We start from the raw sequence: 26,379 nt of genomic DNA on the forward strand, positions 1-26,379 counted from the left end.
TAAATGAAAGCATTTCACTTCTGTATTCTTCGCTTTTAAGTTCAATTTCCTTCCCCCAATTCAACAAAAGATAAACCCAAACCTTCATTTTAATGAAATGAAACCACACATCACAGGAACCACAGACTCAAAGAGGTTCAAAAACAGGAACAAATACAGTAAATGGTCTTCTCCCAGTTTAAACTATATATATAAAATTATATGAGGACAATTAAATCTTCTTGCATTAACATATGGCTAAATACAATATTTACTGCTGTTGACATTGACAGACTGTTGACCTCAGACATCACAGATGACAGATATTTGGTTGAAAGAGAAACTCCTCTAACAGATTAGGCATTAACATCAAATCCTTGATCTTGACCTGAGTTGGGATTGTGATTTCTTTCTTACTGAGGCCTTGGTTTAATGCCGGGAAAAGACATAGTCACATGATGTCATGTAAACTGGTACGGTTAAGATATTATGGGATTACTGATTCTTGCGACAATGGTGTTGATTCATGAGAGAGTCACCACTTTAGTCACCACACAGCGTGACCGACCTGTTCGCGTCATCAACTTCAGGTTTGGTCAAGGGTCTAAGTCAGGGGTGTCAAAGTCAGATGTAACTGTTATACAGAATAAATGTAACTTAATATAATGTAAAGTAAAGGTAACTACTCCGTAACATATTGCTAAATACATTTCTGTATTTATTACTTATTCAAGTTACAAATATGATGCATTATAGATGTAACCCAGTCCAGATGGTGTTTCTTGACAAACTAACATGTTTAAAAGTCTGTATCTGGTCCGGGCAGAGCTGCTCACACACCTTCAGCGATCTAGTGGCAGGATGCCCTCACTTTGCGGGTAACGCAACCCGCCAGAGGTGGAAAAAGTACTAAAATATTGTACTCAAGTAAAAGTACCAATACTTCGATGAAATATTACTCAAGTAGAAGTAAAAAGTAGTTCATTTGAAATGTACTTTAAGTAAAAGCTCACACGCCCGGCGCGACACAGGATATTACATCACTTTTGGCGCGCGCCCTCTATGTTCACGCGCCAGTGCTGGTGCTAATCACATCATCATTGGTGTATATTTTCCCCCTGTAGGTCTTCATTGTGCTGAATTTTTATTTTTACTCAGTAACGGATAGGATTTATAAAGTAACTAAGTACAATACTTGAGTCAATACGTACCCAAGTAAAATACAAAATCCTGATTTTAAATTGTACTTAAAAAATACAAAATACACAAAGATATTCAATACAGTAACGTGAGTAAATGTATTTCGTTACTTTCCACCTCTGGCAACCGCCATGCATTGTGGGAAATGTTGTTTATGGTCAACGCACGTTTTAAAGCAAAGATTTTTAAGACCAATTAATCACGCGCGGGCCACATAAAATGACGTGGCGGGCCACATCTGGCCCCCGGGCCTTGAGTTTGACACGTGTTCTAAGGTATTAGGTGTTAACTTGTTTGTGTTGACATTGACTCCCTCGCTGACCTAAATGACAGCGTCAACAGTGTGTGTGAATATGTGTTGTTTTCTGTCACATATTTACTTCAGCTCAGAGTTCAGTGCAGGTCAGGCTTACGTGCTAAGCCAGCCAACACTCTGGTGACCCAAAAAACAGAGAGGGATTAAAGGTCAGCTGAAAAAAAAAAGTGTTGACAGAACTTTGGATGTTTTAGTTCGTTTTATTTGTACGTCAACTGGAAAAAAAACCCTTCACACTCACCCGCGAACGTTTTTATATAAAAGTAAACACAACTACCAGGGCCACACGATTCATTGTGAAACAATCAAAAACGGCTCCATGAGCACAAGTGCAGTTTTTAAGTAAAGCAATTATTTGATCATATTAAGATAATATTTGTGTTATGGAGAACATCTGCATTGCTACGGATGTTCACTGGCCCACAGTTAAGATGCAAACATTATTTACTACAATATCGCACAAAAAATAATCACAATATGGTTTTTGATCTCATGGCTCCCACCGAGCGATCATTTACATTTCGTATAATTCAATATATATAGTAATTAATCTGCTTCTGGAAATGACTTCAGCTGAGAAAATGAAGGTGACAACATGGACAGGTCACTGAAGGTCAGATTAACAAACACACGTATTGCTCAAACAGCCAGGGTCAATAGAAACGACCGATGTGACGAAAAAAATGGCGTCAGGTTAAAGATTTTAACAACACGGCTGTTAGAAACGATCATCTGTCACTATAGCTTTATTACTGATCCTCCTGAATGATTATAAAATGATTAAGAGTTGTACGACTAACAAACATTCATTGTTGGAGATCTGGTCTTCATCAAAGCTTTTTTCTCAACTTTTTACGCAAACTTCTTGACAAACGACAGGTACTCGTTGACGTCGTCAGGGGAGCCGACCACGAAGGGCACCCGCTGGTGCAGCGTTTCAGGCTGGACGTCCAGTATCCTCTGTGTGCCCGTGGTGGCGAGGCCTCCCGCCTGCTCGATGAGGAAGGCGACGGGGTTGCACTCGTACAGAAGCCTCAGCTGTGGGACGAGAATTATGATTTAAAAAAAAAAAAACCACACAGTGTCAGATTTGTATGAATTTTTCTTAAGCTGAAACTGTGACATGAATGTACTTCAATACTTTTAAATAAGGAAAGAGCTATATATATATGTATATATATATATATATGGATATGCATTCTGTATAAATGGAACATTTATGTTTAGTGTTTTTATTACAGTTGTCCATATGTTATATCATATTTTATTTAAATTTGCATCAGAAATATGTTTTTTTTTTTACTTTTACTTTGAAATTCTGGGAATTATCATCATGAATAACATTATTGCCCTACACTACTGTTCAAAAGTTTGGGCTCACTTAGAAACGTCCTTATTTATGAAGGAAAAACACGTTTTTTTCAATGAATATAACATTAAATGAATCAGAAATACACTCTATACATTGTTAATGTGGTAAACGACTATTCTAGCTGCAAAAGTTTTTAACCCTTTAAGGTACGTACCAAGAAAAAAACCAAAGCATTTTTTATTATTTTATTTTATTTTATTTACTTATGATAACAATAACACGAAATTAGACTACAGTATTTTAGATACAGGCCTCTACCAAACGGTTGAGAAGTATGTTCATAATAAACCTGGTTGATGCATTTTTCAATGAGATATAGTGACTTAAAGTGTATTCAACCAAATGGTTGAGTAGTACCTTAAAGGGGGTTAATATGAAAACAACATGGCATGGCATGGCATACTGTAGATGGTCAAACAATATTCTAACATTAAATGTTAGTTTTACCGTCATATTCAAGGAAGACAAGGAAGTCAGTCATGTTTTCACAGATGCACTGGAGCTGACACAAAATGTGACTCGTGCCGCTTTCTGAAATATTCTCTCAGGTATTTTCGCAGTTTCACTTCCCAGTAAACACAGACTGACATTTTTAAAAAAAAAAAACATGGGCGGCCACATTTGTCTGAAAAGTGAAAGCACTTCAGGGGTTTCTGGATCACATGTGTACAAATGGTTTTTCCAGATAATCTAAGATAGTTCCGTGTGCACCTGGTGCTAATTACACATCACATTTTTTTGTATTTATACTGTATATATTCACCGATCACAATCTGTGTCATAGGACAAGTTATGATCTATCACCTGTCCTGAACCATCAACCATCAAATCCTGATGAAACAATACAGTTCATATTTCTAATTTCAACTAAAGAAATTTATGCAATTTCATAGGGTTTGCATGTTCTCCCCATGTGTGCGTGTGTTTTCTCCAGGTTCTCCAGTTTCCTCCCACAGTCCAAAATCATGCAGATTTAGGGATTAAGTAAATAGGACACTCTAAATTGACCATAGGTATCCTGTGACCTTCATGTGGAGGATAGAGATTACACTCTTAGAAATAAGGGTTCCAAAAGGGTTCTTCTATAAGGGCTGAGGTTCCAACTGGAACCCTTTGCTTCTGAACAAACCTTTCCCGAATAAAGGTTTTTTCAAGGGTTCTTGGTGACACTAATGGTTCCAGTAAGAACCATTTTGATCCAGAGAACCCTTTAAAACCCTTTCTTTTTAAAAGGGTTCTTGGTGGAACCCTCCAAAGAGGTTCCACCTGGAGCCAAAAAGGGTTCTCCTATGAGGACAAGCCGAAGAACCTGGTTCTACTTAGCACTTTTATTTCTAAGAGTGTAGAAGATAAAGACCTTGAGCAAACACAGTGTTTAACATGTGAAGACATGACCTTACCACACAGGACATATTGTTTCAGGTCAGTAATAAGAACCTCATAAATGTATAAACTAGGGATGAACCAATAAAATACTTATGGCGTGTTGTGAGTGCTGTCACACGAGGAGAATGAAGCCGAACAATGCCCAACTGTTATAGTATCAATCTCAGGTTAAAAAAAGAAGAAGAAGAAGCAAAATGCAAACTCAGATACAATAATAAAAAGATCTAAAAGATGTGAAATGACTGATGTCATAGCTACATCAAGTTATACCGAATATAAACCATCAATAAAGCAGTTATTTAACTCCTGTTATAACCAAAAGCTCTTATTAAAATAGTCTTTTGCTTTATGATTTGATGACATATACACTACTTCAATTTCAGAATGCACCTAAAATGCACTATAACCTTTACACGTGAACTTAAGTTAAACTTTTGAATGCCCAATTGTTCAAAGTTTCAGTACTTATTGACTAACATGCCATTCTCTAAGGTGATTAACTGCAAAAATCACAAAAACTGTCTGATGTAGTGGTTCAATTGTTCTAGAAAAAAGTCCTGGTTCAATGACAGTTTGTATTCAAACAGTCGTCTTCATCACGATGTTCAAATGTTGACATCATGACACCAGGACAACACAAAATTGATCAAGATATTGAGACATTGATATGTTTTGTCGTGGTATTGCCGTCACTGTTGTTAGCTCTTAGTTAGAAATTACCATTGCATCTTTCTACTTAAATGCTACTTCCCTTCTACTTCTACCCACCTTCTACCACATGCTCAGCTGTCGGGAGGAGGAAAAAGGCCAAAGGTTGTGGTTTTATCGTTTGTTTCCAGCCTCGACAGTCTCTGAGCTTTATTTATCACCAGACGAGAAAAACAACTCTCACCTCAGGTTACACAAAGTGCTAAACTCACTGTACTCTGTGTGCGTGTGTGTGTGTGTCACAGTTATAAACCCCTTCATCTATGACGAGCGTGCGTGAGTTCACTTCATAACACTGGACTGTGGGGTCAGATATTTACGCTCAAAGCTGTTTTAAAGAGCGTTTAAACAGTGCTTTGGTGTTCATGTAACTATCTTACTTCAGTGTGGTGGTTTTGGAGGCGCTCACCTTTCCCTTTGGGCTCTTCTCATTGGCCGGGTACATGAAGATCCCTCCATAGGCGATGGTGCGGTGAACGTCTGAGACCATTGATCCCACGTAGCGGGATCCATAGGGAGCGCTTCCATCCTGCAGGAGAGGAGGAAAACATAGTTTTCATCAGTGGTTTATCCTGTGGAGGGGATCGCGCATGAAACATAAAACAATATTTGAATCACATATTTAAATCAGAGATGGACTATATTTTTATTTGGACACATTACATTTAAATTTGAGGGTTCTTTTTGGGGGTTTTCTCCACAGAAGCAGGTGCCAATCTGATGCCAGCTGCACATCTATACGGTATACTGTTTTTTTTTTTTCAAATCATGCACAGGTGTTCATATTCTTTTTGCTTATTATGATTTAGCAGAACTTTGAGGGTGCTGGTGACCCAAGATAAACCCCCCACATAAACAAGGCTGTTTATGTGGGGGAAAAGGTCCTAAAGAGGGATACTGAATACTAGTATGGAATACAGTTCAGTTAAGAAGAAAAACGATTACTTATTTACACAAAAATCAAATATTCTCGCCAGAAAAACTAGGATTTTATATTTTTAAAGGTTAAAAAAAATGTTTTTTTAATTAAACATAAGGTTTTTATGGGGTAATATTCATGTGCAGACCAGGCAGGAGACTCAAATCAGAGTTGCAGCTCCAGCAGATTTGCAGAACAGCAAACAACAAACAGGTCAAAGTCCTTCAGCAGCTGCTGGGGCATACAGTACATATACATATATACATATATATATATATATATATACACACACACCTACAATAACAGGCTGTAAAGAGATCGACGATCACTGGTTGGTTCAAAGTATGAAAAAGTATTTCTGGGAAGTTTATCTTATCTTATGTGGAGTTCATGTCACTCCCTGCAACAAAAAAAAAACACAGACACTGTGAACAAAGCACTGGATGTGAGTGGATCTGCAGCAAAGTGAGACTCGTGTTCGTCGTGTTCAGACAGAGAAACGTGATAAAGAGTCATGTGCTCGCTGAGTCATACCTCATTCATCACAGGGAGGGTGTGTGTGTGTGTGTGTGTGTGTGTGTGTGTGTGTGTGTGTGTGTGTGTGTGTGTGTGTGTGTGTGTGTGTGTGTGTGTGTGTGTGTGTGTGTGTGTGTGTGTGTGCGTGTGCGTGTGTTTAAACCAGGGGTCTCAAACTGGCGGCCCCCCAATCGATTACATGCGGCCCCCCACTTAATATCATGCTATAATGAAAACATGGCCCACGACCTCACTGTCTTGTGATATAATATAATATAATATAATATAATATATGTTTGCTAGCAAAGTTTATTATAACAGTAATAATAAAACATTTGGTCATAATTATCCCATTATTAAATGTATCATATACAACATTCAATTACATATATAAATACACTTGTTAGGGCCCGAGCCACGAATGGCAGTGGCCGAAACGGCTCCTGGTGCGAATTTTAATGACAGTTGTCCATAAATAGTATTATTAAGTATACGTGTGATATCATGATAACAATATTGTGAACACTTTTTATTCTCTAAGCTGGCCCCCTCTTGACCACAACAGATGCGCATTGGCCCCCAGGTCATTTGAGTTTGAGACCCCTAAATTTAGACCAAAGTGTTAATACAAGAACAGGTCCTTAACAGGTAACACAAGGATAGGTTTGAAAATGTGTTCTCTCTCACACACACACACTGGTTTCCAGGTCTTACATTCACTTCCTGGAGACGTATTCTAACCTTAACCATAATTACCTTAACCCTGGCCTCAGCCTACCTTTAAAAAAAACGCCTTCACCTGAAAATGGAGTCATTTATATTATGGGGACTTGATATTTGTCCCCATAAGGAAGACAAGTCCCCATACTGTGACTGTATAAACAGATTGAGGTCCCCAGAACATAAGGAATACCAGGTCATACACACTCAACACTGAGCAAAGTTGCATCAAAACAGCTGAAACACATACAATAATACTCTATATGTGACCAAACTTCTAACACTTACAGTAAACATGAAAGGATCTTCCACTACATGACTGTTGAGACTCAGAAACAGGTTTGCAGACACACAGGTGGTGTTTTTGTGATTTGTTTCTAGGAAGATATAAATTACTACCTAAGAAAATTTCCTCAGAGTTGAAACTTAAAGTCACCTCTATAACTCGTGACGGCACAAAATGAGCATCTGCTTTCTTAAAAAGAACAGCGGGGGAATAATGCTGACATATATATATATAAAAAAAGAGGATACCAGTAAACTGTCTTTAAACTTCCTCTTTGGGTTTTTTCAGCCCTTATATTTCATAACCTCATGGGAGTGTGACAGTGACTAACTCTGTGGTTACGTTTACATGACATGACAAACCTACATGATGGATCGTGCTGGGTCATGATGACCACTTTTTTCTGACTGCTATAAAGACATTTTTTTATAAAGAGATAAACTGTGGCACAATTTCCATCAAACATTTTTATGGAACATCAAAATTTTAACAATCACGTTAAGCTGAACAGATTTCACAATTATTTATATTTTATATTACGGTATTATTCTTACCAGTACTTGTACTGTATGTACATCTTTGTGTGTGTTCGTTTTTTTTGGTTGTTCTGGAGTAAAATAATAATAATAATATTACATTGTATAAATTGTAATTTATTCATTTAACTAAGTATTAGTAAGTCTGAATAAATAAAATAAAGTCTGTACCTTAACGTTTTACAAATATATTAATGTTCTGAAATCTTGACTTTCTTTCATAGACTCTAAGTGATGGGAATGTAAAGCGACAGTGACATAAAGGCTGTGACTATGTGTCACATCTCACTTCAAAAAACCTTAACTCTCACATTAAGCTTTAAACAGCTGCTGTATGACACTCAAAATGCACGATTTAAGAGATGCATTTACTTGTGTTACTGTTACTGTTATGTTACCACGGTCAGGAGGTTTGTTCAAGCTCAAACGCCTTACAAGTGTCAGTGAACACATCACCGTCAAAGACAGGATACTGGAGGTCAAACGCACACTTTGCTGGTTTTTGTGAAGTGCTGAGTGTGCATGTGTGGACGACACAGGTTTCCTAAAGGACGGCGTGTTTCCTGCAGCGTGTGTGTGTGTGTGTGTGTGTGTGTGGGTGTGTCACCATCCTGTAGTTCAGCTGACTGAGCTGTGTGTCTTCATCCTGTCTGTCCACATCAACATGGTCACATGGTCAGTCTGTTCTATCGTGCTGATCGATGCATCCAAAACTCAAATGTCTTTAAATGTAATCCATTTGTTCTATTAGTTCAAAATTGTTCTTTGTTTTTCCATATCATTTGAAGTTACCACAGAAAAAGATTATTATCAGCTATGATGTGACTGGTGACCTGTCCAGTGTGTACCCTGACTTTCACCCTATGTCCGCTGGGATTGGCACCAGCAACCCCAGTGACCCTTATGCGGAGGATAAAAGTGGTAAAAGATGGACGAATGGACTTGTTATCAGTTCCTGATCTCACTGTCACTATAATGTTTCTAAAACGGTAAATGGATAACAATAATAAACATATTTTAGCATTAAAGGCGCCATGTGTAAGAATGTGGCCAAAAACGGTTACTACACTCAAATTCAAAATACCGAGGTCTTTTAGGTTTCGTTTTCTCCGCCATTGTAGCTCAGCCGTAACTGGCAACCCGTGGTTGCTCGGCAGCTGAGACTCTACTGACTGCAATGATTGGTAGATGGCGGTAGGTGGCGCCACATGCCAAAACATGATTTCAAAACATCAGTAACATGATTTGCGGTCTGCAAAAGATTTGTTTTGAGTTCAGTATGTTATATGAACATTATTCCTGAGTCTCTGAGACATATTAGGAGGATTTTATGGCTAGGCGCTTTAGATTTATTACATAATGCACCTTTAAAAAAATATAATTTCAGTTAAAGATCTATTAAATACTGGTGTATTAACCATCACAGCTGCCCTAAATAATGCTGTTAATTTAGGGCAGCTGTGGCTTTAGGTGGTGGTCTAATACATTTGTTTAACCACTGTGTGTAAATGTGTCAGATTGTTTACAAGTCCTCTTTTAAAGTCAGTCAACAGGAGCTAAAGCTTCGTCAGGACTAACATGAGTGTGTGAGAGGTCACCGGTGTGTGAACTGCTGTCTGAGCGAGCACAAGAGTCGATGAGTGTCAGTGCAAGAGACACAAGTGTGTTCCAGTTTGGTGCAAATTAAAGCAAGCAAACTTCGCAGGAGTCACTCAGATGTTTGTGTTTCTATCGCGTTCCTCTCACCTCTGGGCTTTTCTTGTGCTTCAGGTACTCGTTGACAGAGGGGTGGAAGTATTTGGCGTAGCCCTCATTCAGGCTGTAGATCTTTCCCTTCTGCTTGATCTTCACGTTCCTCTCAGTGAGGATGAACTCACCGATACCCTAAGAGAAAAATAAAGGAAAATACTTATGAGTCACAATCCATAATTTGGACTTTTTTGAATGAGCTCATCATTTAAACTTAACTCTGTTCTGAGTGAAATCAGTGCTTTGTGGTACGGCTTGTTGTTTTTATAAGTTTTGACATTTTCGACAGTATTTTATTGCACTTTGTTTCAGCTTTTTGTTGTTGTTTTTAAAGCGCTTTATAAATAAAGTTGGATTGGTTTGGATTTGGCTAAAGATAAAGGCTAAAAATCAACAGATTTAGGGTTTGGGTGCTCAGACTAAATCATCTATGTATGCTTTAAAATAAAGTCATTTAATGGATATATTATCACGGACATTCTTATTATTATTATTTAAATATTATTTCAAACTTGCGCATGCCAACGTGTGAGAGAACGTACAATAGTTTAGACCACATGTGTCAAACTCAAGGCTCGGGGGCCAGATGTGGCCCGCCACGTCATTTTATGTGGCCCGCGAGTGATTAATTGGTCTTAAAAATCTGTGTTAAAATAGGTCTATGCTGCTTTAAGGCGTGTGTTGACCATAAACTACATTTCCCACAATGCAAGGCGGTTGCGTTACCCGCAAAGTGACGGCACCACCATTAGATCGCAGTGTATCATTGTATATGCATCATGCGACAAGTGAAATTGAATAAGTAACAAATACAGAAAGTTATTTAGCAATATGTTAGGGAGTAGCTACCTTTATTTTACATTATATTGTGTTACATCTGGCCCTTTGAGGTTAACCATCATGCTGATGTGGCCCTCAGTGAAAATTAGTTTGACACATGTGGTTTAGAGTCTTAACAACTCACAGGGTCCAGCATGAAGAAGTTGAGGCCGGATCCAGTGCTGAGGGCCACCAGGGTGGCACTGCCGTAAAGGGCGTAGCCAGCGCAGACGATGTTGTTGCCCTGCTGCAGGGCGTCTTTCTCTGTGGGATCCCCATCTGATGTCTGAATGACATGCCAGAGAGGAAATAAAACAACACATCAATAACAGAAACATCAGCGCATCAATGCTTTTGTCAGGAGACATAATGAAGACACTTGACCCCATGTTGCAGCATGTGAATGGTTATCAAAATACAGACCATGACCAACTCTTCTTCTTCTTCTGATTTGATTTGGTAGTAACAAGTAACAAAGACAGTGTCTGTCCAACATCCAGCAAACACTAACAAAAACAAGGTCCTCTACCAGAGAGAAACAGAGGAAATGTAGTGGAGTAAAAGTAAAAGTTGCTCGAAATACAAATAGAAAAGTAAAGTACAGATACGTGCATTTTGTACTTAAGTACAGTAACATTACAAGTGTACAAGTATGTGTACATTGTTACATTACAACACTGATAATAACCAATGTAAAAAAAAAAGATCTGCAACTTTAATGGCTGCAGTTCAATAAACAACCTGGATTAACGGGACAGCGTCGCCCTCTGGTGTCTGCTGAGTGTAACTGCAGCTGTGTATTCACTGGATAAACACACCAAACACTGTGATGTTTATACTCTCATCCTTGTCCAGTGGTTCTGGAGAAAATATTGGACTCTTGAAGTATCACCATTATCACCAACGTTAAAATACAGTGGTGTAAATAAGCCGAGCAAAGTCAGCTAAAGGCTTTTCACAGGAGGCAGATTTACCTCCAATAAGATCATTTTCTCTCTCATCATTCTCCTCTCCCTCACATATACTTCACACACTGGTATAGTGAAGTTAGACTAAGATTTCTATCTTGTTATTTGGTAAATATTCTATGCACTCCACTCCACTTTGAACATATACCCTGGTATATAGAGAGTAGAACAATATTTCTGATTTTCACTATGCAACCATGGAACGCTCCTTATATTTGCAAGGGTGTTTGTTGAGCAGATATTCACCAAAATTCAGACGTAATTAGTAGACAGCATGTATAAGCATGTATAAAAGCACAACATCTGAAGTGAGTGAGTTTCTTGAACTGTAATTTTAAAAAGATCTCCCTATCCTCTATCTATCATAGCTGTCAAAGATATCAAAGTGTCCCTTTATCTAATCATGAACTCGACAGGTAATAACTTTCACTGTTCACAACAAGTAATCCTGCACTAATCATTCAAACTAACCCTTAACTAAATTTACTCAGTCCTGACTCCTACAGATACCAAACCACAACAACAACAAAAGACTATTTCTAACATTCCTTAACATCATTTATTTCCCCTCAGTGTCTTCTGATAAAAAAGTATTCAAGTATTAAAGGTGCATTATGTTATAAATCTAAAGCAACTGGCCATAAAATCCTCCTAATATGTCACAATCTGCAAATCATGTTTATGTTTTGAAATCATGTTTTGGCATGTGGCGCCACCTACCACCGTCTACCAATCATTGCAGTCAGTGAGTCTCCGCTACCGAGCAACCACGGGTTGCCAGTTACGTCAGAAAACAAAACCTAAAAGACCTCGGTATTTTGAATTTGAATGTAGTAACCGTTTTTGGCCACATTCTTACATATGGCAGCTTTAAAGTATTCAAGGGTTTTAAACGGCGATTAGGAGAATATTGTGTGGAGCTTGTGAACGTGTGAGAGTCTTTGCTGAGGTCAAACTCACCCGTTTGTAAATGGCAAATATGGTGCCAATAGAAGCCAAGCAGTCGATGTTACTGGAGCCATCCAGAGGGTCAAAGCAGACAACATACTTCCCCTGTGATAAAAGATCACAACAAACGGAGGCGCTAGTTACATCGTATTTGGTTAAGAATTTTTAAAAAAGCACAAAATAAAAACTTTCTACTGAAAGATATTTTAAAAATTATGTCTTTAATCTGCATAACCTGGATTATCCCACATATATTGCATTGTCCTTTATACGTATATGTCTGTCTCAAACTATAATGTTCTTATATACACAGTACTAGAATACTAATACTTTACTTTGACTAGAATTTGTCAATTTTGAACAATTTACAGGTTTTCTGATCCCTGTTTATCATTATTTATTTTGTTTAAAAAGTTAAATGAATCATTCCCTTCAGACATTTGTTGAAAGATTACGTCAGATCTGCAGGCTCAGTAACTATTCTATAAATATATCCAGTAAAAGCAAATCTATGTCTAAAGTTTATAGTCATGGAAATGTTATTTTATCAAGACAAGAGTCCTAAATCAGATAAGATGTAGGAACATAAATACTGTGATTGTGTTCCTGTAGCAGCAGCAGCAGAAAGTCACACAATGGCGACACCAAGTGGACACAAGAAGTAACAGTTTTAACATTTGTAAGCCTGAAGAGAACTTGTGAACTTTAAAAAAAAAAAAAAAAACTAGACTCCACCATCATGCATTGTTGTGGTCATCCTCAGCAGACGACTGGTGTTCACGTCTCACCCTCTTGTCCTTGGGAGTCATGATGAGCCCCTCGTTCTCCTCAGAAACCATGCAGCAGGTGCTGTAAGAGGCCTGCAGCATGTTGATGACCAGGTCGTTGGACAGCACGTCCAGCTTCTTCACGTCGTCTCCGGTCACGTTCACGGAGCCCGCCAAGCCCTGTCTGCACACGGAGACAAGCCAGCAGCAAAAGCTTCAGTCTCGACCGCTAACGACGTACAGACGTAGATAGACAGCTTCCTAATATAACAACAGAAGGACTTTTAATCAATATAAAGGGAGTCATAGTCTAAACAATGTTGATCTTTGAGTTAAGTGTCAGTAATTCTCCTTCGTATGGGACATTTTGGTCTTAATAGGTAAGACATTCATTTGAGCCTCAGTCAAATATGGACCAGGAGACCTTACATCGAACAGAAGATCATCTTCAGACAAACTGTTGGAGGCGTTGAATTGAAAACAAGCCCGTTTTTATAGCGGCTACAAACTGAAGGGATAGTTCAGTTGTTGTTGAGCAGGTAATGACTCATACTGCTGACTTTTCTTTGTTAACTGTTAGAGAAAACCAACTGGCTTCCTGTTAAAGGTACAGTGTGTAACATTTAGCCAAATGTGTCACCTAAATATCCCTCACTTGTGTCCTGTTGGACTTTTGTGGCCTTCACTCATCATCAACACTCAAAAGATGTTCAGTAGGTCCTTGGTGGGCTATTGAAAAATCATGGTGGTCCAAAAATGATGGTCTTAATATACACAACTATTCATACAATCAGGTGACTGTATACTTACATGTATACTTTAAATACTGCATTTACTTCATCCTGGTTTTCAAGTCACTCCACAATCTGGCCTCTTCATACCTCTCAAACCTTCTCCACCCCAACAACCCCCCTCATATTACCTGATGTTACTCTGTCTGTGACTCTGTATTATTATTATTCTATATTATTAATAAAACTGAACTAATGCTGAGAATTGTACTATGAATTTTACTTTGCAGGACTAGCATAGCACAATCTGATGCACTACTCTCATTTGTAGCAGCAGGTCAGTGGCTCAGGTCATAAACCAGTAGTGAACGTACACAAACCAAGCGCAGGATTCAAATAATGCTTCAGAAAACTGGCAAATCTCCAGTGTCAATTCCCTGAAGCGGTTACTGTGCTATTTTTAATCAAAAATGTTGCAGGATTTTCTTTGTTATATCTCTTGCTGGGGTTGAAGTGTTGAAATGTATGTCTATAGCACAAATATAAATGTTATTCGAACTGATGTACAGTCTTCTGTACTGACCGACTACTTCTAAACTTGATGAATGACGAATCATCCTACAAAGTCAACAAAGCTGCTGCTGCTGACCTCTGACCTCTGACCTCTTTGAATGCAAACAACATAAGTCAATACAGCATCTTTACATCAAAAAAGATTCCTTCATATCTCTCGCTCTGTATCATACGCATCAATCCCACTACACTCACAGATGGGTCAGGCCTGCCTTGCGCACAGCATAGGAAATGGCTTTGATGGCCGTCAGCATGGCGTTGATGAGTTGGGTCAGCTCACCGGTCGCCCCCTTAGCCTGGCGCCCGGTCTCGATGACGAACCGAGTCAGGGTCCATACATTTGTGTCAAAGGCCGACTGGTCGGACATGTTGGTTCTTCCGTATTCTCCCCGGTAGAGGAGCTTGTTTTTGTTGGTGTTTGCTGGATGTTGGACAGACAGCGAGTGAGCAGCCGCGCTCTTAGCCAAGTCATTTATACGCCCAGAGCGACGCAGCTGAGCCAGGGAATCTATTTGTGACTACACAATGTGTGTGTATGTGTGGTGCGTGTGATGGGTGTTGGGTATCGTCTGTAGATATTGGGACACTCCAGTCCTGCACACAGAACACATAAGAAATGATCAGCTTTTTCATCAATTAAGTCAAAAAGCTTGCAACAGGCGAGACAACAGAGACATAGAACTGATCGAACATGAGCTCTTGGGTTCTGTTATTTGCTTTTTTTTTTTATTCTTTTTTTTTTATACAATTATCTCAACATGAAGCTGAGAATAGTGTCTCTGTAACAACGGAAGAACAACTTTTTATACATGATATCCAGGTTCATATCGGGAACAATAATATCATGATTAAAAAGAATCATCCTGTTTGTTTTTTTAATCAAAACTAAACGTTGATGAACTTCAAACTTCAGTTCCTGTACCCTGGGTTCAGAGATGTGACTTTTATGCTTTTATATATCGAGAGTACAGACACACTGGACTCACGCAGCAACTGAAATGGGCTTCAAATGTCACTGGGTCCATGTGAGTTGTGACTGACCTTTAGCTCAAGGGTCATCTCCACTGAGTGCAGTAACGGCTCACTTTTGCAGGCAGTGTGTCCTTAAAACCTTTCCCTTTTAGAATAAAAACACATTTTAAAAGGGAAATAAATGTTCCATGTTACACATTTGGGCATTTGTCAGTTAAAAACACAGACTTCTTCCATGTTTTTGTTTTAAATACAGAAGTATTTCAACACAAATATTAAGATGGGCTTTCTGATTAATAATAATCATAATACTTAAATAATAATGGTAATAATAATGCCTAAAGTCAATAAATACACGTTATTGTAAAAGGTGACTTCAAAGAAGATATGATGCAGAATACAAACAGCTGTTGTTCACATCATAAAGGCATCAGGATCTGTTCGCAAAGAGGTTGTTTTTGGTCCTTCACATGGTAGGGCACATTTAAACGCACAAACTTGAAATGTTGACCAAAAATAGAATGTCATGACATTTGCTCAGATTCTTGATGCATTTGTTTATGAAATGATTTGTTTCATAACAAACCCAGTAGTCCAGTGTCACTTGGCCACTCCTATTGACTACAATCTCAGATTGAGTATTTCAACTCACCAGAGTCATGGAGCATGGCAGAGTGGTGGTCAATATGTGTGACCAGTACACACAGACACTCCTTATGGTCTGGTCAATAAAAGGGCACACCAAAATGTGGACTTTTGTCACTTGTCAATATGCCACAGATGTCACAAATCATGAGGGAGCGTGCCATTGGCATGCATGGAGTGCTGGGTTGAGCGTTACAGCTGTGGCAACACAACTGAATGTGCATCATTCCACGATCATTCCAGGCCACGATGGACAACCTGGTGATGTCCATGCGTCGCCGGTGTAGCGCTTTGCGTGAGGCTAATGGTGGACACACACGTTATTGAAGTTTGTGAACTTGGATCATCGACCCCCATTGTGTTCTTCCTGCCATTACTCCAGGACTTTTGTTTTGAAATTGATCCTAATGCTCGCAAATTAAAGCCACTTTATTGATAAAGTTGTACTGTTATTTTTGGATAGTTGCTCTGTTTTGTCACAAAACAATAACTACAAGTTTTTCTTCGTGCGTTTATATTTTTGTTGAGCGTATATTCCACTGAAACATATTTGGTGTTAATTGGGGTTGCAATGTCCCGTCTGGTACATTTGGTAGAAAATATCCACATATAAATCATACGTGATTGAGGTAAAGCTCTTTATGTAATCTGAGGTATGATTCAAGCACCAGAAGTTACAAATCTGCCTTTTTTTTTTGCCTCAGGGAAATGCAAACAATGCTTCAGAAAACTGGCAACTCTCCAATGTCAATTCCCCAAACAATGAAGTGGTTATTGTGTTATTTTTACATCACAAGTGTTGCAGACTGAAACTGAAGCTCTAACATCACCGTGCTGCTGACCTCTGACCTCTGACCTCTTCGAATGCAGGCAACACAATTCAATACAGCATCTTCACTTCATGGTATGTTACGAGAGAACACACTGCAAGTCCACTACGTCAGCACTCACAGGTGTGCCAAGTCGAGGGGAAGAGAGAGTGTGATGCGTGGTGCGTGTGATAGGTGTTGGGTATCGTCTGTAGAGGCGGGGACACTCTAATCCTGATCACAAAACATAAACAATGATCAGCTTCTTCATCAATTAAGCTCGCAACAGAACTTGGGTAACACGAGGTTCTGTTCGTAAGTTTTTGCGTCACTGTAACGACAGAAGAACAGATGTCTATGCGTTATATCCAGGTTCGTGTAGGGAACAATAAAATCGTGATTAAAAACGACCCCATTAGTTTCAACCCTTACCAACACAAAATAACGTCAGTTTTAGTTCAGTATAGTGGTTGTTTTCATGTATAACTACATGCTGAATGGTATTTATGTGACTGGGTTCAGAGATGTGAGTTTTATATTGAGAGTATGGACACACTAGACTCACACAGCAGCTGAATGAGCTTCAAATGTCATTGGGTCCATGTGAGGTGTCGCTGACCTTTAGCTCATAGGTCATCTCCACTGAGGGAAATATTGCATGTTGTTGAAACTTTTTTTTATTTATTTATTTTTAAAGAAGAAAATGTAACAAATTGCATTACTTAAAATATTCATGTTAGCGTAAAAGGTGACTTCAGACGATGTGATGCAGAATACAAATAGATGAAAACAACATATTAGTCTTTGGAGACTCATTTATTGAGATTCATCATTTCAAACAGGTGTTGTTCACATAATAATAACATTAATAAAGGCATCATGTTTTGTTTGCATAGAGGTTGTTGTTGGTCCTTCACATATAGAATAGAATACATGTTCATTCATATTAAGGCACGATTGGAGGTGTATAGTGCATTTGTTGGCACATTTTAGATGTTTGGTAGTATTTGTGGAATGTGTGCGTTATTGTCACTCAAGCTTATGATATATCCACTGACATATCTTTGGTTTCCATCTGTCTGTTTTCTGGAAACAGAACATGAACATTGCTGGTTTGGCATAAAACCAACTCTGAATGGCGTGGAATGGACTTCACAAAGAGAATACCTTGATTTTTGACCTTCAGTAACATTTCCAAACTCTGTAAGAGATCAGGAAAACTACATTTCAATAGAGCCTGTCTCAGTGCCACACAGTTTGGAACTATACGAGTAGTAGATGACGATCACTTCTGGGCATGTTTCTTGCAGATGGCGACGTACTCCAACACGTCCTCAGGGGAGCCCAGAGCCACAGGAGCCCGCTGATGGATGTTCTCTGGCTGTATGTCCAGGATGTTCTCAAGGCCAGTGGAGGCCATGCCGCCCGCCTGCTCCATGATGAAGGCCATGGGGTTGCATTCGTAGAGCAGCCGCAGCTTAGAGTGAGAGAGGGAGGAGTTAAATATCATTAATTATCAAACTCTCTGAAAGGATTGTTCTACTTTCAGTTTATGCAAGTATAAGTCACTCATTTATTGATTATGTATTGCTGCAACAATTATTATTATTGCAAATGGTGTTCAAAATAACCAGCCTGCTCGTGAATACTTAACATAAGACTTCTTTGAAATTCCATCAAGGAAAATTCATCTAATTTCACACTCAGTTACTTATTTCATCGTTATATTTTATTGAAAGGCTTTATTTTCATGTTTTTTTTCTCTCTGTATCTCTCTGCGCCTTATGACTTAAAGGTGCCATATGTAAGAATGTGGCCAAAAACGGTTACTACATTCAAATTCAAAAACCGAGGTCTTTTAGGTTTCGTTTTTTGACATAAATGGCAACCCGTGGTTGCTCAGCAGCTGAGACTCTACTGACTGCAATGATTTGTAGACGGTGGTAGGTGGCGCCACATGCCAAAACATGATTTCAAAACATAAACATGATTTGCAGTCAATTTTTTATGCAAATATTTTGGCTGTACTGTTGTTGTTGGTGAGTTCAGTTTGTTATATGAACATTATTAATGAGTCTCTGTGACATATTAGGAGAATGTTATGGCCAGTTGCTTTAGATTTATTACACAATGCACCTTTAATGACAACAGTGCTTCGCTGCATCCACAGTGAGTCAGTGTCATGTTTGGCTCTTTGTCTTGCAAAAATGTGGAAGGATGTGGGGAGTGAAGAAGCAACATTGTGACACAGCAAGAGGTATTTCGTATCAATATCACAACAAGATTTCAACATTTCTAAATACATCCCATGAAAAGACAATGGATCTTCACATCACCTACTTTGACTACACTACATTTCATTCCTGCTACTAAGAGCTCTGCTGTTGGGTGACATATTTTATAATAACAAACATGGAGACAGTAGATTATTTTTGAGTCAACCCCACATATACTGTCCTGCTGCTAAATATTGTACCTGTATTCAAAACCTGTGGCAGGAAATAGTCCCAAGGTTCATGGAATCGTCACCCATTGTTTTAAAACCAGTGAAAACATTATGACAGGCTGGTATTGAAAGATGAAACAATGCCTTTTTTCATCGAGTTCCCCCAGAATTAACAAGTGTGTTCAATATCATCAGCTTTGTCTGGAAAAAACTATGTTTCAAGAAGACGTTACCTTTCCCTTTGGGCTTTTCACATTTCCTGGGTATAAAAAGATGCCTCCGTACATCAGTGTTCGATGAACGTCCGCCACCATGGAACCGATGTAGCGGGCGCCATATGGCTCACTGCCATCCTGTTATTGTTTAAAATGCTGCATTAGTCAGTTAATTACACCTGTACAACAAACTGTTATTGTTGTTCCTGTAATATCTCACCATAAATGTTCTAATGTTCACTTTACCTCAGGGAACTTCTTCTTCTGCAGGTACTCGGTGACAGCCGGGTCAAAGTGCTTCGCATATCCTTCATTTAAGCTGTAAATCTTGCCTCGCTTCTTTATCTTCACGTCCCGGTCAACCAGGATAAATTCACCAAGTGCCTAATAGGAAGAAACAAACAAACAAAACAAACAAAAAAACATTACCCAGAGCTTTGTATATGACATACAAAATAGAGGACTTAAATCCACCAAGAGCACTCACTGGGTCGAGCATGAAGCAGTTGACTCCGTTGCCGGTGGAGAGCACGACCATGGTGGCACTGCCGTACAGGGCGTAGCCTGCTGCTACAAGGTTCCTACCAGGCTGAAGGGCATCCTTCTCACTCGGCTCATCGTCTGTGGTCTGGGAGAAAAGAGGGGAAAAAACAAGAGTAAGTGGACTCTTCCAAAAACAATCTGAAGTGGTCTGCCGTGACCTTGTTAGTACCTTTCTGTAGACGGCAAAGATGGTGCCGATGGAGACGAGGCAATCGATGTTGGAGGAGCCGTCCAGAGGATCAAAGCAAACGATGTATTTACCCTGGAAGAGGAAAGAGCTATATATTATTTGTGTATGCAATTTAAAAGACTTCATATGCTGCATCTTTTCTGACAGAGAACCCACGTCTCTTTTTTCTTCACACAGGACAAAGGTCTGAACTGTCATTAGAGGAATTCACAATCCATGTAGAATTCACAGTATTTTGTTTTATATTAGACTGACAGCATTTAATCCAGACTTGTGTGTGATATTGATGCAATTGTGGGTGTTTGTTTGTCCACACAGTCTTTATGTGACGTGGGAGAGCAAGGTTAGAGAGAGAAGGGACCTGACCTCATGTTCCCCAGTCAGCTAAGTCAGGTCCTCAGGGGATCTTCTCATTTAACTAAGTGGGAAACTAGATCCTGGATCCTAAATGACCTTAAGTGTGTTTGTCCATCACACAGCAGCATGAGGAGCAGATTCCCAATTCTGTTTTTTGGGGGGGGGTTTTTTATCATGTAAATTAAAGTCATGCTCACTCTTGATTCTGGCTCCACGATGATGACTTTGTCATTCTCTTCAGACACCAGCACGCAGGAGGTAAAGGACGACTTGATCATGTTGATCACCAAATCATTGGACAGAATGTCCAGTTTCTTCACCTGGTCACCCGTCACATTTGTGCTGCCTGCAATGCCGTAGCTGAACAAACACAGAAATCATTCAAACAAACACAAACAAACAGAAAGAGTGAAGATAATAAACTGACCTCAGTCACTTCTCTCCGTACCAGACTGTCAGTGAACATGTAAGTGGAGCACATCACCTTTTGTGAAACATATATTCAACTATGTGCTTGTTTCTATAAAGTGCACATTTTTTTGACTGCAATAACTTCGTTGGAAATGATTTTAAAGATTGCAACTGAAGCATGACGCAGCATTTTTTTCCCCCACCAGCAGCCAAGTCATGTAGTGACTGTAAGGAATAAGGAAGTGAATCAAAAAAATCTAAATCTGTGTTTTTTTCAACAACCATGACTGTTGACTTAAACTGTGAAATGTTGCCACTGGTGCCAATATGTAAGAATTTTATTTTTGCACATTTGCTGAAGTAAAAAGAGTAAAACATGGCAACAAAAACAACACAACACAAGACATTGATTTCTCTTATAAGTCCTATTTTAAAATGCAGTCTGCACATGTCTGACAGTACATATAAGAAATACCTAAATGATAACAATGTTTGTGTTGTATATTGTAAAAAGGGCGTGGTGATGTCAGTGAAGCGCTTCGTGATTGGCTCACAGAGAACCAGAATCTCCTGCTCAGGCGAGGCTTGTGCCAACGTGGATGCACTCAAACTCTACTACTGCATCTGTGCAACACGTATTTCTTTTCTCATGTGACTCCATAAGTCAGTGTCGGGTGTGTTTACTCACAGGTTGGCGATCCCTGCTTTACGCACGGCGCTGGAGATGGCCTTCACCGCCGTGCACAGAGAGTTGAGCAGCGTCGTCAGCTCCCCCGTGCCTTTCGCCTTCCTGCCCTCCTCCATGACGAACCGGGTCACGGTGACCACATTAGTGTCGAAGGTTCCTCGATCGGACATGATGATGTTGATGATGATGATCGTGGTCTCGTGCGCCCTGAGAGTGGAGATCGGAGGCGACGCTGTAGAACTTTTTAAGCGCTGTAACGCGGAACTGTGCGGAGGGTGGGTGAAGCTGTGCGGACCAATCCTGATCTGCAGGAGAGGAGAGGCGTGGTCCTGGTGCAAACACACTCCTAACTCAACTGAACTAAATGATAACACTGTCACCACCAAACAGAACGAGGATGTGACCAGAAGAATGGAGCTCCTGCGCATACCTGCGCATACCTGCAGTCACAGCGTCATTGTGCAAGACGAGCCGTGCACTTTTCACGAAGTGTGAAAACAAGAGTCTGTGTGCACAGTTTCACAACGACATTTTACTTCTGATAGTGTGTCCTTTTGCATTCTTCTTTCTCTAACACTGGTGAACTTTCCCTATCTATCTATCTATCTATCTATCTATCTATCTATCTATCTATCTATCTATCTATCTATCTATCTATCTATCTATCTATCTATCTATCTATCTATCTATCTATCTATCTATCTATCTATCTATCTATCTATCTATCTATCTATCGCAGGGATTCTCAAAGTTTTGATACCTGAGGGCCAATTTAAGAACCCAACGTTGGACTGAGGGTCGCCAAAGGAAAAAAAAACAAAACAGAAAGAAATCCCATTTGTAATAATTTTAATGACCAGATTGCAGTTCTACAGTTTACACTTATTGGTCTGTATCCAGTAATGTCCAATAAACATTTAACAAGCTTAGTAGCTCCGGGATTAAAACTATCAACTGTAATTCATTGCGGGCCGCCAGAAATGTTTCTGCGGGCCGCCATTGGCCCCCACGCCGCACTTTGAGAACCAATGATCTATCTAATAAGACAACTGGCACGATTTGCAGCTTTATTTATTTGTAATGGGACAGTGCATGTAAATATGCAAGATTATTGCCAACGCTATTTTCTATATCCAGTCCCTATGCAGAACTTAACATAACATAGATAGATAGATAGATAGATAGATAGATAGATAGATAGATAGATAGATAGATAGATAGATAGATAGATAGATAGATAGATAGATAGATAGATAGATAGATAGATAGATAGATAGATAGATAGATGACATGGCCAACCGTTCCTCATCAGTTTGTGGATCCTCCTTCGAAGGCTCAACTTGCCTTCAATGATTTAAACTCCATCCATCCATCATTTATCCTCCACATAAGGGTCACGGGGGGTGCTATGCCAATCAGTCACACCCTGGACAATCTCCATCCAACTCTTTTGAGATTACATAGATTTGCCAAGATTAGTGAGATTTTTGAGCTGTGGAAATCCATCCTCAAAAGAATTGGGACTGCAATGTCATTGGTTTGGGGTTGAAATATCAAACATTCATACATATATTGTTTCAATTACACAAACAGTTATGACAAAATAGACACATTTGAAAAAGAGATTTTAATCTGAATGATGGTTTTACAATAAAATAAACTAAAGAGTCAAGTTGAACTAAAACAAAAGCAATAACACTGGCTCACTAAGGTTATTCTGTGTAATACAAATGTAAATGTTGTAATGGGGAAAAAAGGTAAATTAAATACTTTAAATGTATTTCAACAAATTAAATGTATATTATTATTATTATTATTATTATTATTATTATTATTATTATTATTATTATCATGCTGTGGTGCAGTTCTACTTGAAAAAGTAGATTATACTGATTACACTAACTTTCCCTGATAATGAATGATCTAATACAAATAATGATAATGATAATGATAATAATAACAATATACTACTACTACTAATAATAATAATAACAGACATAATAATAAAACTGCTATAGTGTCCCTGTTCTCTCAAAAATCTTTACACAATGCTATTACAACATGACGCCACGAGATGGCGGTATTGCCTAAAACCTTCACTCTTCGCTCTGTCTCAGACGCTATTTGTTTGTATTTGTTGACACCACTGATGATTGACCGTTAATGTGACATTTACATTAAGGCATTTAGCATGATTGAATATATTTTCACCAAATTTCCACCACGATAAAAGTGTCCAGTTGCCGTGATTATTAAAACAGACTATAACTCACTTCTGTGACAAGTAATAGTTAATAGAAAAATGTTGATATTAATGCGCCAGTGATGACAGCGTCCCTATACGATAGAACGGCCGCTGGACAGGAACTATATTGTTATGCGGAGGAGAATCATTTACGTTTAGACGCAGACTTCGGTGAATTGAATTGTCACGTAATTCACGTTAAGGTATCTGTACATGTTTGTTCGTTTAATTCAATCTTCATTTCATGAGTCGAAGTCGTATTGAGTAACAAATATCAGTGTTACTGTTAAAAACAAGGTTATTTATCGGCTGTTAGTGAAGTTTTTCTTTCTGGAGTACTTCAGCCGGGAAGCCTCCTGAGTAAATATCCTGCTCCGCTGGTGAAAGTAGGGCAGCTCAGTCAGCGCAGGTAAACTACACCTGTGTCTGTCTGTCTGTCTAACTGTCTGTCTGTCTGTCTGTCTCACACTGACCTTCATTTATGTCACACTCAGTTTGTCAGGGCAGCGACTGCGCATGACCGCCGCCGGTGAACAACTTGCTGCTGAAGGGACAAGTACAAAGAGACTGGTTGGAGGCTGGTGGTGCTGCTGGTGCGGGACGTGCAGTGTGTGCCACGGGGATTACGAGTTATCAGCAGCACGGTTTATCGTGAGCGTAGTGCTCGATGTGGGAGTTTTCGCCCCTGAGACTTTGACTTTAAGGACAGTCAGTCGAGTCCACTCAGCGGAGGAGTTGCATCAAAGCCCCACAAACAGCCAAGGGACACGCTCGGACTGTGGTAAGTGAAACGCAGTGTGGTCACTGGGAGCTTCTGATAGATAATGCAAACGATGAATTAACTGTATGACAAACTGAGGATGTGGAAGATAACTGTGAGCACACTTTGGTTTGACGGTGTGTTTAAGTTCAGTCAGCGTGTTCCAGGTCAGGTGGTCCTGCAGCGACCACACCACACCACACAATCCCATGAAGCGCTGCTAGTTAATCTGGATTACATTCTAGTCATATGGTGTTTGTTGTACCTGCTCCTTCTGATAATCTCTCACACTGCACCACACCACTCTACTCTACTCTGTTTGCGACCAAACGCTGGTTCGCGCCAAACAGGTGTGGTGGAAATGTTGGAGTACCTCACATGTTGCAGTTCCAGTACGGGTTGAACTTTGACCCCCCCAAGTAGGGCTGGGCGATACGGCCAAAAACATAATCACGGTATAGTATCGATAATGATCATGATTAATGCCAGATACATGTAGACTGAGTTCGTGAAAGTTGAAAAAACAACAACTGTAAAGTGAAATAAATCGAACAATTGAAAAAAAAAAAAAAAAAAAATCAGAGGCAAAACATCTGTTATGCACCCTTTTTTATATTGCAGTTGGATACAAGTATGATGGGATAAATTGTACTATATATTTGTTTTTAGCAGTACCTATTTAATACATTACCATGCAATTAATGAATCAAATAATAAACTGCTTTGTTATTGAATAATTGATCTATAGAAAGGCTGAATCACACTAGACTACTATTTAAATACACATTAATTGGTGTACAGACTATCAACAAAAGAAATGTAGCACAGGAGATAATAGTGTTTTGTATTTATGAGTGACTTTCGGAGATGGAAATGCTTAAATGTATGCTTAAACAGATAGAGCATGAACTACATCTGAATGGTTTAAGCTCTCTTTTCCCCCCTCATGGCTCTGGACCCACTTTTTGTTGAAAGATATAACTTTGTGGTGGTTTCTTAACAGATTTAGCTCTGATAACAGTGACCCATTTCTCTCATGTGACCTGGTAATCTCTCACCACTGTACCATCCATACTGACTCATGTCAAGTTTGACCACAGATGTTTGTCATATCCCAAACATCACTGCCTCAAGCCTTTAAGAGAATGTCATCATAAATTATTTTCTTTCATCCATTCACCTTCTCCCCCATTGTGGATGTTTTTGCATTTGGATGAATTGGCATATAGTTGAATCGTTTATACATAACCGTTTGCATCAACTGCTCGGCTGAGGATAGTGTCTCTATGTTAAGATTTAACTCAGTGGTTGTTCCTTGACACCTTTGCTCTGGCAACAGTGACCCATCTCTTCTCATGTGACCTGGTGGTAATCCCTCCAGTATGAGCCGCTATGACTCAATTTTTTAAAATAAGATTTTCCCGCAGATGTGTGCACTGTCCCTAACGTCACCGTCTCAATCATCAACTAGAACTATTTGTCTTCATTACAGATGTGTTGTGCAGTAAAAGAATAAGAACAATACCTAGAAAATGCAACACAATACATAAAACATTATAAAAGCACAAATAAATTCATAACAATACGTAATTTAAAAAGTAGGGA

At 39.2% G+C, this 26,379-nt stretch overlaps 2 protein-coding genes across 2 annotated transcripts; both read right to left on the reverse strand.

The window, feature by feature from the left end:
* Positions 1-1,681: 1,681 nt before the first annotated feature.
* fbp2 (fructose-1,6-bisphosphatase 2) lies at positions 1,682-14,957 on the reverse strand. The gene is made up of 7 exons (XM_083905439.1): positions 14,689-14,957; positions 13,211-13,373; positions 12,435-12,527; positions 10,652-10,792; positions 9,685-9,822; positions 5,371-5,490; positions 1,682-2,533 (listed from the first exon to the last, which is right to left on the reverse strand). Exons 1-7 carry the CDS (start codon positions 14,859-14,861, stop codon positions 2,348-2,350), a joined length of 1,014 nt encoding a protein of 337 aa, XP_083761565.1. The 5' UTR covers positions 14,862-14,957; the 3' UTR covers positions 1,682-2,347.
* A 3,247-nt stretch (positions 14,958-18,204) lies between these two features.
* fbp1a (fructose-1,6-bisphosphatase 1a) lies at positions 18,205-21,939 on the reverse strand (the record flags this gene model as incomplete). Its single annotated transcript, XM_083905440.1, has 7 exons — positions 18,205-18,396; positions 19,599-19,718; positions 19,827-19,964; positions 20,068-20,208; positions 20,293-20,385; positions 20,868-21,030; positions 21,770-21,939. The coding sequence occupies 7 exons, from the start codon at positions 21,937-21,939 to the stop codon at positions 18,205-18,207; spliced, it is 1,017 nt and encodes a 338-aa protein (XP_083761566.1).
* Positions 21,940-26,379: the final 4,440 nt, after the last annotated feature.

This window comes from Microchirus variegatus, assembly GCF_963457635.1.
Source record: "Microchirus variegatus genome assembly, chromosome: 18".
Classification (NCBI taxonomy): Eukaryota; Metazoa; Chordata; class Actinopteri; order Pleuronectiformes; family Soleidae; genus Microchirus; species Microchirus variegatus.